General features: G+C 34.2%; 1 protein-coding gene across 18 annotated transcripts in view; it reads right to left on the bottom strand.

The window, feature by feature from the left end:
- The window catches only part of ADGRL3 (adhesion G protein-coupled receptor L3), a 572,691-nt gene that overhangs the window by 36,595 nt on the left and 521,816 nt on the right, over positions 1-14,280 (bottom strand). For all 18 annotated transcript variants that reach the window (XM_068975496.1, XM_068975495.1, XM_068975497.1 and 15 more), the window contains 2 exons: positions 12,839-13,007; positions 2,721-2,846 (listed from right to left, as the gene is read on the bottom strand). In XM_068975496.1, coding sequence (XP_068831597.1) covers positions 2,721-2,846; positions 12,839-13,007 — 295 coding nt within the window. The remainder of the gene's footprint in view (positions 1-2,720; positions 2,847-12,838; positions 13,008-14,280) is intronic.

Here is a 14,280-nt window from a genome sequence, read left to right as displayed (position 1 = left end):
TCACAGGAGCTTATAATATTGCTTGGCATTTTATAACATAAATCCAATGTTTCTTAACAACAAAAAATAATGATTGTGATTTTAGAAGTTCTCTGATGTGGAAAAAGACACCTATACTCTCAAAATTTTACCTCAATATCAGTGAGTGTTTTAGATGTTTTGCATGGAATTTCACAGTTAATGTAAAATGTTTATTATGTCTACCTAAACAGACTATATTTAAGTAATAGTCCTTTGTGTAGTGTTAGACTGTCAAAGTTAAATAGAATTGTATTATATTAAGCACAAGAAAACAACGTGAGGTTTTTCTTCCCAATATTATAATTGTGATGTTATAACTATAAAAGTAAAAAAAGAGAAAAAGACAACTTTAAAATATATACCTGAAATTATACTAGTAAGTGATATCTATTCCAACTTTTTGAGCATATACAATTTGTCATGTTTTGTAAAATTAGCTTAATCTGCCTAATGATGTAAGAAATCAGAAACCACTTTACTTATGAAAAAACTGAGGGCTAGTGAGATTTAATGACTTGTTTTGTGTCACAGCTGGTAGGAATATGGCAAGGCTAGAATTAAGACTAGGTCTACCCACTCACAAAGTTTATGATTGTTCTTTTAAGCTGCAGTATTTTATCTTGTGGGTTAGAAGCAATGCTAAACATTGCACAACTCTGTTCTAACATAAAGCATAAAGCTCCGAAATATTATGATTTCACTGAAGACATTTGTCAATAAAATGGCTGTAGGATAATGGTTGATAAGTTCAGTTCTATGAAAGAAATGCAGAAACAAATCAAGTTAAATGACATACAGAATCTCAGAAATTTCAATTTAAAATTGTTAAAAAGAGAGGTAAGAATTATCAGGTTGAAAATGAAGGACTGGATCACAAGAAGGTTATACAGAAAGTATCCAGGTGTGCCTCCACTCTTACATGAAACTCAGATTCTGAATGAAAATTTACTAGTCCTGACTCAGAAATCTCAGTCCATCTAACTTGGTACATTTGCTTCCTTAATTTACAACTGTGCAACCTTACTAAGGCATAGAAATAATAAAATAAATTCAAATTTTAAATAACTGCCTATTATATGTGGAAATAAGTTCTATGTATTATGATAATTTGTGTTGTTAAGTGTCAGGATAACTTGTCAAAATAAAAATAAACATTCTAAAACTAACATGTAACTGATAGGTTTGACAGTTACATGTTAGTTTTAAAATGTTTAGTTGGAACTATTAGATTGATAGTAGATATGTGGTTTTATTTATAAAATAAAACATAACTCCTTTAGTGTGATGAAAACATTTCTGAGAATATTGTTTATTATCTTTGGTTTATAAGAGTTTTTCAAGTGCTAGTTCAGTGTGTACAACTGTCCAGCCTGACAATTAATGTGTTTTAGAGAATCAGATATATTAGTTCGGCAAGTGCTATTATAATTAAAGGTTCCAAGGATATTTAATTTTCTAAGCATATGAATGGAATTGTTTAGAGAAACTGAACCTATTATATTCATAAGCCAATTGGAATTAGTCAAAGAACAAATGATCTTTTTTATTATATATATGTGTATATATATAATCACCAAATTAAAATAAATAAATTTAGAAGGTTGAGTTAATAGAGTTAAAATATGCTCCTGATTTATAAATTTGTTTTGGAATTTCAATTCAAGTCTTCTTCAGAAAATTTCAATTAACAACACTACGAAAATGATTGTTTTTCCCACTAAATCATATATTCTTAGAAATATTAGTTTGGTAACTGGAACTCAAACTCACTCATGCTTGACCCACATATGTCTTTTATTTGGCACATTTTAGCATCCTAGAGTTGCTGAAATTTCTACATAGTAATCTTTGGACTGACATTGTGTGGAAAATAGAAGACAAGTTACTTAAAAGTTCAGAATTTCCTTTGAAAGGGGTGACACAGTCATTATTAATATATCTAGTGCGATGTTGAAGCTGAAACTCCAATACTTTGGCCACCGGATGCAAAGAGCTGACTCATTTGAAAAGACCCTGATGCTGGGAAAGACTGAGGCAGGAGGAGAAGGGGATGACAGAGGATGTGATAGTTGATGGCATCACCGACTCAGTGGACATGAGTTTGGGTAACTCCGAGAGTTGGTGATGGACAGGGAGGCCTGACATGCTGCAGTTCATGGGGTTGCAAAGAATCGGACAAGACTGAGCGACTGAACTGAACTGAACTGAAGTGCTGGACTCATGGGAGTAAGCACTTTGACCAGTTAAATTAATGATGCTATTTTGGTATTCATGAAATGAGTTATAACTTTTTATTAAGCCTATTTAATAAGTAAATATTTTCAGTATTCAATAAAGAATTACTAGACTAGTTAAAAGAAGTAATTAACTCAGAAACATTTATGTAAAGTATTACTTTCTTAGAATTTTAGGTGAAATGTCAAATTCCTTTCCTCACCTTCATTTTTCATTCAACTAGGAACAATCTGAAATCATGAATTACTATTCAAACTTAGACTCTAAACTTCAAATTTTTTGCAGTTTGGTTTCTTAAATTTCTGTTATAACCATTTTCATTTGAGACACACTAAAACAAAACAACAAAATTGTGTTTGTGTTGAATGCTTTGGATAGAAAATAAATCTCATCAAGATAGGACAGCAACTCATAATGGAACACAGATAAGAGCTAGTTCATTTTAATTAACAAATATTGTTTACCTGTGAGCCTGTAGAGTAGCGCCCAGGAGTTCGAGAACCAGATGTTTTCCCTGAGCCGATGGAGCTCTCTGTACTTTTGCCACTACAGCAATGTGTTCGTAGGCATTTCCCGTACTCTTTTCGTACCTAGTCAAAAACATTAGCTTCTATTATCAAAGAATTCATTTCAGCTAGGAATATAAAATGTATGTGAATTTTATTTTCAGATAATTAAAACATTTTTCCCTACACATATAAATAAGAAAGTCTGTTCAGAATACATTTTATATGTTTTTTACAATGTAAAATAATATCCATACTGTCAAGACTTAAATTTGTATAACTGGACTTTTCAAAACACATAAACACACATATGCCCAATCACACCATAATGATATAATCTCTTAGTTGAAAAAAACAAAAATTTAAGACTTTTCTACACTATTTTTAGCTTTATAGATCTGATACAAAATATCCCTATTGGTGCAACTATTATTTAGACAGAGGTCTAGCCAGGAATTGAGAGAGAAGAGGAAATGGAAATAGGTGAGAGAAAAGAGGAGACAAAATATTTAAAGACAGAGCAGAAAACAAGAATGTGTTGGGCTAAGCATTTTAAAATAATTTATATTTCTTTGAAATGTATTTCTCTTAAAAGAGGGAAATTGTCAATTTGAGAATATAAAATTCAAAATATTTAAAATTTATTCCCTCAGAATGGTGGTGGTTTAGTCACTAAGTCATCTCCAACTCTTACAACCCCATGGACTATAGCCTGCCAGTCTCCTCTGTCAATTGAATTTTCCAGGCAAGAATACTGGAATGGGTTGCCATTTCCTTCTCCAGGGAATCTTCCCAACCCAGGAATTGAACCTGGGTCTCCTGCATTGCAGACAGAGTCTTTGCCAACTGAACTGTGAGGGAAGACCTTCATTAAAATAGTTCTATTAAATAATTACAGAGAAATATGATTGCTTTCCTATATAGCACTGCAATTAACTAATTAATCCTTGTAGTATAAAAATCACAATATAAAAGGAGATGCACATTTTTTAGCTGATACTTTCAAAAAAGAAAATATATCAACAATTCTGGGGGAAATCAATTTAATCAGACAAGACTTACAAAAATAAACAGAAATTGTTCTAAATCATATCTCCACTAGTAACATCAAGAAAAATATGTGCCAATTACTTGTTCATCAATTAAAACACATTACAGGATAACTTACTGGTTTTACATTCACAAAGTTTACATTCATTATGAAATAATATTGTATATATATTATCTTTAGCATTTCATTGATTTCACATGAGTTCATAATTTCCAGATTTTGTGACAATGTAGTATCATTTAAAACAAACTTATAAAAACATGCTTTCCTGAGAAATTTTACTTAGAATCAAGAGAAAAATAAGGAGTGTGTATGATATACTAAAGTTAGTATTTGAAATTAAACATTATCTCAATCAATTACAGTTCATTCCATCTATAATATGGCAAAATCAGAGACTGACTATATTCAGATTTGTTTGAAGAACTCACATTCACTAAATTATGTGATAGGAACAATTATACAAAGTCATGTGAATCAAAGCATGAGAAGGAGTGCCTGATAGAAGTAGAGAGGTACCAAGAAAGGCTTCCCAGAGAAGAAGCCAATTCACTATTTACAAGCCAATTCATATTTTGTTTTTTAAAATAAGTCTGTGACCGCTTCTGTGTATCTGTGTGTGTGTGAAGATATGTGTGAGGGTGAGATAGGAGGGTGAGATGAAGAAGCTTCTCCATCTTAAACATTCTTTGCTGGAAACTATGCTAGGCTCCTCCCTTGAAATGAATCTAGAAAATAATTATTACTGACATTTTACAAATAAGAACACTAAAAAGATTAAGCAATTAAAGTAAACTGAAAGACTGAAAAGGTTAAGTGATATGCATTATATGAAAATACCCAAATCTCATGGGTGCTCTATGATCAGAAAGCTCTCACTAAGATGCCACATTTCTAATATTTATATGACCAACATAAGGTATTATATATTATTAATCTATTAGATTATCTCATTCTTTGTCTCTGGAGAAAATGAGGACACATATTTAATTATAATTTCAGGAAACTTAAAATAATCTCCACCTATAGGGAGGCATTATCAATTACAGTTTAGTAATTTATATTCAATTTATGAAATATCTCTTAGAACCTAAATTTTCACATAACCTATATCCTATTTTGTTTTTCCTAATGAACTCAACAAGTGATTATTTTCTCCTTACAAAAGGAAGTGATTTTAGTAAAGTGATGTAAATCTAAACAGATATTTTGGGGAGAGAGGGGCTATTAGAGAAAGAACAAACGGAACCACTTCCATTTCTGTTACTTACAAAGGGAGCAATATTGTATAAGCACGAATTCACCATGAAAATTTACCAAAAAATGTTAAATGTTCTGAACTGATTATATAAATAACCAGTAAATAAAGGTATATAGTGATACCTAGTCCCACATTTAGCTATATTACTTCCTGAATCATTACAGACTTTATTTTTCTGTGATTAGATCTGAAGTGGTGAGCATGTATGCTAAAAAGAAAAAAGTAAAAATAACATACACCATCTCCATGAGAGGTATCTCTGCAGATTATAATATAATTTATTTGACAATTTAGTCATTTGCATATTCTAATCCACTATTTCACATGATACAACATCTTATCCCAATCAGATATGGCACGTGATTATTCAACATGAGGTTGTTCTAAAATATATAAAGATGGGAAAGAAAATATACCTGCCCAAAGAAATATTTCTTTTATACTCTCTGATCAGAAATAAAATAATTATGAAACTTTCTGAGATGTTTCACATAGTTAACAACAAAGAAAACGTGACAACCTTAATGACAAAGTAGAGATGCTAGTGACACATCTCGCAACCTACACTCTAGAAAATGACTGACAGTTCAAAGTTTGATTTTTTTGTTGTTAATGAGTTGAATCAATCAACAAATAATCCTATAAAACAAATGATCTCAAAAATGGAACATTTTACATTTCTCAACTCAAATATGAGTAGCTACATAAGATGAGCATATTATTGAAATCAGTCAGATGGCTTAAGAAAAACCTCGTACAAGAAATAAGACTGTTAAAATGCCCATAAGAACCAAAGCTATCCATAGGTTCAATGCAGTTTCTATAAAAGTTCCAATATTTTTCACAGATACAGAAAAAGATATCCTTAAATATGTACAGAACCACCAAAGACTCCAAACAGCCAAAGCAATCCTGAGAAGAAAGAACAAAATGGAGGCATCACATTGCAGACTGGACACCATACCACAAAACTATAGTAATCACAATGGTACGGTATTGGAAAAATAGATCAATAGACAAAGGATCAGACTCTTAAGTGAAAGTCACTCAGTCGTGTCTGACTCTATGTGACCCTATGGACTACACAGTCCATGCATTCTCCAGGCCAGAATACTGGAGTAGATAGCCTTTCCCTTTTCCAGAGGATCTTGCCAACACAGGGATCAAGCCCAGGTCTCTTGCATTGCAGGCAAATTCTTTACCAGCTGAGCCACAATTCAAGCCCAATGGAACAGATTGTGAGCCCATAAATAAACCCTTGTCTGTACCTGGTCATAGTAAAAACATCCTCTTCCAACACACAAGAGATCACTCTACACATGGAAATCACCAGATGGTCAATACCAAAATCAAATTGATTATATTATTTGCAGCCAAAGTTAGAGAGGCTCTATACAGTCAGCAAACACAAGACCAGGAACTGACTGTGGCTCAGATCATGAACTCCTTATTGCCAAATTCAGACTTATATTGAAGAAAGTAGGGAAACTAGACCATTCAGGCTTGACTTAATTTGAATCCCTTATGATTATACAGTGGAAATGACAAATAGATTCAAGGGATTAGATCTGACAGAGAGCCTGAAGAACTATGGATGGCGGTTCATGACATTGAACAGAAGGCAGTTATCAAGACCATCCCCAAGAAAAAGAAATGCAAAAAGGTAAAATTGTTGTCTGAGGTGGCTTTACAAATAGCTGAGAAAAGAAGAGAGATGAAAGGCAAAGGAGAAAAGGAAACACATACCCATTTGAATCCAGAGTCCCAATGAATAGCAAAGAGAGATAAGAAAACCCTCCTCAGTGATCAATGCAAAGAAATAAAGGAAAACAATAGAATGGGAAAGACTAGAGATCTCTTCAAGAAAGTCAGAGACGCCAAGGAAACATTTCATGTGAAGTTGGCCACAATAAAGGACAGAAATGGTATGCACCTAACAGATGTATAAGATATTAAGAAGAGTTGGCAAGAATACACAGAACTACACAAAAAAGATCTTCATAACCCAGGTAACCACAATGGTGTGATCACTCACCTAGAGCCAGACATCCTGGAATGTGAAGTCAAGTGGACCTTAGGAAGCATCACTATGAACAAAGCCAGTGGAGGTGATGGAATTACAGTTGACCTATTTCAAATCCTAAAAGATGATGCTGTGAATGTGTTGCACTCAATATACCAGCAAATTTGGAAAACTCAGCAGTGGCCACAGGACTGGAAAAGGTCACTTTTCATTCCAATCCCACAGAAAGGCAATAGTAAAGAATGTTCAAACTAAGCATAATTGCACTCATCTAACACAAGCAAAGTAATGCTCAAAATTCTCCCAGTGAGGCTACAGCAGTGCGTAAACCATGAACTTCCAGATATTCAACCTAGATTTAGAAAAGGTAGAGGAACCAGAGATCATAATGCCAACACTGCATCATAGAAAAAGCAAGAGAATATCAGAAAAACATCTACTTCTGCTTTACTGATTATGACAAAGCCTTCGACTGTGCAGATCACAACAAACTGTGAAAAATTCTTAAAGAGATGGGAGTACCAAACCACCTGACCTGCCTCCTGAGAAATCTGTATGCAGGTTAAGAAGCAACAGTTAGAACCGGATGTGGAACAACAGACTGGTTCCAAATCATGAAAGGAGTATGTCAAGGCTGTACATTGTCACCCTGCTTATTTAACTTATATGTAGACATCATGAGAAATACCAGGCTGGATGAGGCACAAGCTGGAATCAAGATTGCTGGGAGAAATATCAATAGCCTCATATATGCAGATGACACCACCCTTATGGCAGAAAGTGAAGAGGAACTAAAGAACCTCTTGGTGAAAGTGAAAAAGAAGAGTGAAAAAGCTGGCTTAAAACTCAACATTCAAAAACAAAGATCATGGCATCCATCCCCATTACTTCATGACAAATAGATGGGGAAACTATGGAAAACAGTGAGAGACTTTATTTTTTGGAGGGCTCCAAAATCACTGCAGATGGTGACTGCAGCCATGGAATTAAAAGATGCTTGCTCCTTGGAAGAAAAGCTATGACAAACCTAGTATTAAAAAGCAGAGACATTACTTTGCCAACAAAGGTCCATCTAGTCAAAGCAATGATTTTCTAGTAATCATGTATGGATGTGAGAGTTGGACTATAAAGAAAGCTGGGTGCCAAATAATTAATGGTTTTGAGCTGTGGTGTTGGAGAAGACTCTCAAGAGTCCGCTGGACTGTCAGGAGATCCAACCAGTGAATCCTAAGGGAAATCAATCCTGAATATTCATTGGAAGGACTGATGCTGAAGCTGAAACTCTTTGGCCACAAAATAGTTTGGCCACCTGATGCGAAGAACTGACTCCTTGGAAAAGACCCTGATGCTGGGAAAGATTTAAGGTCAGAGGAGAATTGGGCAACAGAGGATGAGATGGTTGGATGGCATCACCGACAAGATGGACATGAGTTTGAGCAAGCTTGAGAGCTGGTGATAGACAGGGAAGCCTGAGGTGCTGCAGTCCATGGGTTGCAAAGATCGGACAGGACTGAGCAACTGAACTGGACTGATATTGTCAACGAATATCTGATAAGAAAGCTATGAATAAATAATGGGGAAAATACATTAATAATAAATAAACAATAATAAATAAATAATAAATAAATAATAATTAACAAATGGCATTAGGAAAACTGGATAACCACATGTAAATGAATGAAACTGAACCTCACTATCTTACACCATACACAACATCTAATTTGCGAACTCTTAGTTGCCATGTATGAGACCTTGTTACCTGACTCGGGATTAAACAGGGCCCCCTGCATTGGGAGTGCTGAGTCTTGGCCACTGGACTGTCAGGGAATTCCCAGGCCTGGAATTTATTAAACCAATCAATCAATTTTTTTTTACAAATTTAAGACACCTGTGGAGAGGAAAAAAGATGGCACCCCAGAGCTAGAGCAGGTAGAGGGATATGCCAAAGATGGCACCCCTGGTGCCCTCACTGGAGGGCATCCAAAAGCTCTTGGAAGTACATGTTAAGTTAGACACCTGCCCCTTAGGCTGCTTCTGCTTATACATAAGTAAATGAGCCTCTTTTCTCCTGAAGTCTGGTCGCATGAGCAGCTGCAACTGTGCTGGACATGAGGTGGGTTCCAATACAAAAGAAGCCATCTGTGGACTAGTGGAGAGGACTGTACCTCACCAAATGTTTGTTATGGGCTCAGACAGTAAAGAATCTGCTTGTAATATGGGAGACCCAGGTTCAGTCCCTGGGTTGGGAAGATCCTCTGGAGGAAGAAATGGCAACCTCCTCTTTAGTATTCTTGTCTGGAGGAATTCCATGAACAGAGAAGCCTGGTGAGCTACAATCCATGGGATCGCAAAGAGTTGGACATGACTCTGTAACTAACACACAAACATAGAAAGAAAAAGCAACAAAAGAAAAAGTAATAAGTCATACTATGTCAAACTAAAAAGCTGCTGCACAGCAAAAGAAACAACAGAGTTGAATGGCTATCTACAGAATGGAAGAAAATATTTGCCAATCATATATCTGATAAGTAGTTAACACCAATAATATACAAAGCACTCATACAACTCAAATGAATAGACATTTTTTCTAAGAAGACATACAAATGGCTAGCTTGAAAAGATGCTCAATATAACTAGTTAGAAAAATGAAAATCAAAATCACAATTAGATTTCACTTCACATGTGTTAGAATGGCTATCATGAAGAAGACAAGAGATAAGAATTGGTGCTTCTCTGGTATCTCAGGGGTAAAAAATCTGCCTGCAATGCAGGAGACACAGTAGACATATGTTTCATCCCTGGGTCAGGAAGATCCTCTGGAGAAGGAAATGGCAACCCACTCCAGTATTTTTGCCTGGGAAATTCCATGGATAGAGGAGCTTGGTGGGCTATAGCCCATAGGGTTGCAAAGAGTTGGACATGACTTAGAGACTAAACCACAATAAGAATTGGTGAGAATATGGAGGAAAGAGAGCTATTGTGCCCTATTGGTGAGAGTATAAATAAATAGAGCTGTTATGGAAAGCAATATGAAGGTTCCTTACAAAATTGAAAAAAGAACTACCATATGACTCAGCAATCCCACTTCTGGGCTTATATCCCAAGAAAACAAAAATTAGGATCTTAAAGAGATATCTGCACACCCATATTCACTGAAGCACTATTCACAACAGCCAAGATATGGAAGGAACCAAACTGTCCATCAGTGAATGAATGAATCAAGAAGAAAACTGTAGTTTGCTGTATGCTATTATAATCAATCACAAAATTGAGCTTGATGACATGTATTTTTAAAAAATTCACCTTTTTTAAATACCTTCAATATACTAAAAACCATAATTTGTTTTTGGATTGAGGTTTGGTATCTCTACCTGGATATCAAAACAGTGATGTGTATTTTGGACATAACAAAATAATAATTGGGAAAACTCTAATAGGTACTGGCTAATGAAAGCAATCCCAATCAAAATAATTCATGCATAAAGCATAAAAATCTTTTCTGTTCTATAGGAAATTTCAATACTCACATTGAAACAAAATTTCCAGCTAATATAGAAAAGAATTGGCGATTGTTTACTTTATTTGAAAATGTTAGTATAACTACCTATGATGGCCCAATATTCCCTTATTTACATGAACAAATGCTACCTTTTCCTGATTTTGCTTCCACCTTTTTACATATTTCTCTTGACAATCAGTAATGGCTCCTTTCTAATAAAATCTAGAAATCTTTTCAAGTCTTTCTGACTTCTTTGCAGTGTTTTATAATACTGACCACTGTTGTTTACTTCTGGACACTTCCCCCTATCTTTAATTCAGATACTATCTTTTCATTCTTCTCCTCAGACACTTTCTTCCATTTCTATTCTTACTCGTCACTCATGTCTCCAAGTCTTCACACTGACCAAGCGTGATCAACTACTAGCTGTTTGTATTATAATATCCAATTATTCATCTTCCTGGGGTACAAGAGGTACACTGTTTCCCAGCCTTGCTTGCAGTTTGGGTGGTACTACTAATGGTGTCCTATCTGATGGAATGTGAGTGGAAATGATATGAACCATTTGCAGACTTTTTATACAAGGTCCCCTCTCTTTTTCTCAGATTATCTGCCGGATACCAACACACAAAGTAACTATGGAAATAAAATAGTGAGGTTAGTTGAGCTGTCACTGGCTGTGTCCCTCCATTAGGCACCTGCATCAATTGGGCCATGAATAAAAAAGAATAAATATTTATTAGGTTAAATGATTGCAATTTGGGGTGAATGCACATTAAGTATTTAGGAAGATTTATCCATTCTAACATCATAACCTGTTTTCTGTAACCTACATTAACTGTCCTAAGTAAACATTGTTATTCTAGCTTACATTTAATATCATGCCAGCATATTTTTAATATCTAACACCATATAAAGCTGAAAACAGGATAAAAGTGAACTCATTTCAATAAGTGGACACACATTTCTCAAATTTGTTTAGTCTTTCAAACCAAATATCATACAGACTAATATATTTACTTTTCATTTTCCAAAGAAAAACTGTAGGTCTTGTTGTTGCTTAGGGAAAAAAAAATCACATTTTCCCATTTCATCTTCAGTGCCACATCTCAACATATCATAATTATTTTATTACCTCCATTTTATACATGAGGAAACTGGAGCACATGCATGCTAATTGAATGGCCCAAAGTCACATAAGCCATTAAGTAGAGGAACTAGGATTCGGACACAGTCTTGGCTCAGGGGTCTATGTGATCAGAACTATAAAGACCACATTTTTAATTGAGTTAAAAAGTATAAGATGAGAAAATCAATGTTGAGATTAAAAAAAAGCAATGTAAGTGTTTAGTTGCTAAAATTAACTTTTAAAATGAGCACTTTAGGTCCTGGTAGATGTGAAAAATAATAAAAAAAATAGACCATTATAAAAATTAAATATTGCATTCTGATCATCAAAATCATAAATTTTAATAAAATATGCTTTTAAAGAAGTTCAAAGATCTTCAGGTTTCCCTGGTGGCTCAGACAGTAAAGAATCTGTGTGCAATGCAGGAGACTTGGGTTGGATTCCTGGGTCAAGAAGCTCCCCTTGAAAAGGGAATGGCAAGTCACTCCAGTATTCTTGCTTGGAGAATCCCATGGACAGAGGAGCATGGTGGGCTAAAGTCCATGGGGTCACAAAGAGTTAGACATGACTGAGCAACTAACACACACATAGAGATATTTACTAAGTGTTTTACCATTCACTAAAATAATAAATGCTTTCTATCATAAATTGTTTAGATATTTAAATTTCTTAGAATATACAACTAGTTTTTTTAAAAATAGAAAAATATATATTTCCTATGCCATGCCATATAATATATACATATGTATATTCTTTTCCTCCATACATCTTAGAACATCTACTTCCTAATATACAAATTCCATGTGTCTGCCAATAATGATATAAAAGACATTAAGGTCAAATCTATAAGAATATTATTTTTGTGCACTGTCTAAATCAAAATATGATTCTGTCTTTTGTTGTTAACACATTCATCAACTTTTACACTTGCATTTTCTGTTTGCTTTTCTTTTCTATTATAAAAGTGAAATTAACCAAATAATATATTTATTTTTTAGACACAAAAAGATAAAGAATGATTTATATTATGGGTGTTTTGTTATCATAGAATATATGCCATTTATTCTTTTTTTTGGTATGCCATTTGTTCCTTAACAGAGATTTCTAACTTACCTTCTTTTGTAGGACACAGTGGAAAATGAATATAAACATTCCCTGTAGAGAATTGAAAATGGTGAAGAGATACGCCATGATGACTGTGCTTTCATTAATATACATGAGTCCAAAGGCCCAGGTCAATCCTAATAGGCAGAGAAGAGCTATTGCACCTATAACCCATGATCTGCAAAGAGAAGAGGAAATTAAGACTTATCAAATAGTTTGTCTTTAGTTAACATAGTCATATTGTATCAACAATACTGACACTGAAAAAAATGTTACGGTAAGTTTATTGACAGGAAATGTAAGACAGGTGGTATAAGTACTTCAAGATTTTAATGAGAACTTACAAGTTTTCAAGCTTGAGGAGATATACATGAATGAAAATGTTATGAACACAGAAATTCATTTAAGCAAAGCAGATTTGTACTATTAAACTATTCACATATTTGCAGCACATATGTGAATGATATGGAGATGTAGTTATGGTTAATGGCAAGGTGGGAAAGTCTGTAAAGTTATGTTAGTCTCCACTGGTCTCATTGGTATGATAACATTTATTTGACTAGACTCTTTCCATTAGTGCTTCACTTGATACACTTTTACCCCATTTTTCCAAATTTCCTATTTTTCCATAAAATATTTAATGTGTACTGATAAAAACAGAAGGAACCAATATATGGAACACATATAAATTTCTGTCTGATTCTATAGTTATGTAGAACAAATGTGATATACAGTAGATGGAAAAAAAAAATAGTTCCCCTCTAGATCACCATCTACTCTTTCAGCCTTTGGATTGCTGTCTTCTGGGTTATGTTGGACTAGACTTTGGAAATCAGGAAATTGGCAGCTTTATTGAAAAGAAGCCTAAAGGCTCAGGACACCTTCATGTCTTTGAAGTGTCTGTAAACTCATGGGAGAAAATGAAGTTGAAAATGGGATGGAGAGGTATGAACAAAGTAGTCCAGAACAGAAGAAAAATTCCCACTCTCACTCCATTCCCTTAGTTTCCTCCAAGCTGCCATTCACAATACTAGTAAATGGGTGACAAAAGTTCATATATTTGTGGTTATGTATTCACTATCAACATAAAATAAATCTTTCCAATAGATAGGAATCCAATAATTGAAAATGGAATCTTCTCAACTTCTATGTACATACGATAGGACCAAAACAGTCTAGATTTCTATAATCTTAGCCCATCCTTTCCTTTCCCAGTATACTTTCCTGAACATGGTAAACTAGTACTCCTTTTCAGCAGACTACTATCCTTTACTTACATTGTCTAAGAAATGAATATTTATGGGGATTGAAACTTTGCAAAACAAAGGATGGAAAATTGCATATATTTACTAGAATCTGAAGCTGGGTTTAATAAATTTTTCAGAGAGAACTACATTTTAAGAAAGATATGTCCCAGAGTAGTTAAATATTATTAAAGTCTTATTAAAGTT

Source organism: Capricornis sumatraensis, chromosome 7, assembly GCF_032405125.1.
Source record: "Capricornis sumatraensis isolate serow.1 chromosome 7, serow.2, whole genome shotgun sequence".
In the NCBI taxonomy this organism is placed as follows: domain Eukaryota; kingdom Metazoa; phylum Chordata; class Mammalia; order Artiodactyla; family Bovidae; genus Capricornis; species Capricornis sumatraensis.
This window is presented reverse-complemented; position numbering and strand designations above follow the sequence as displayed.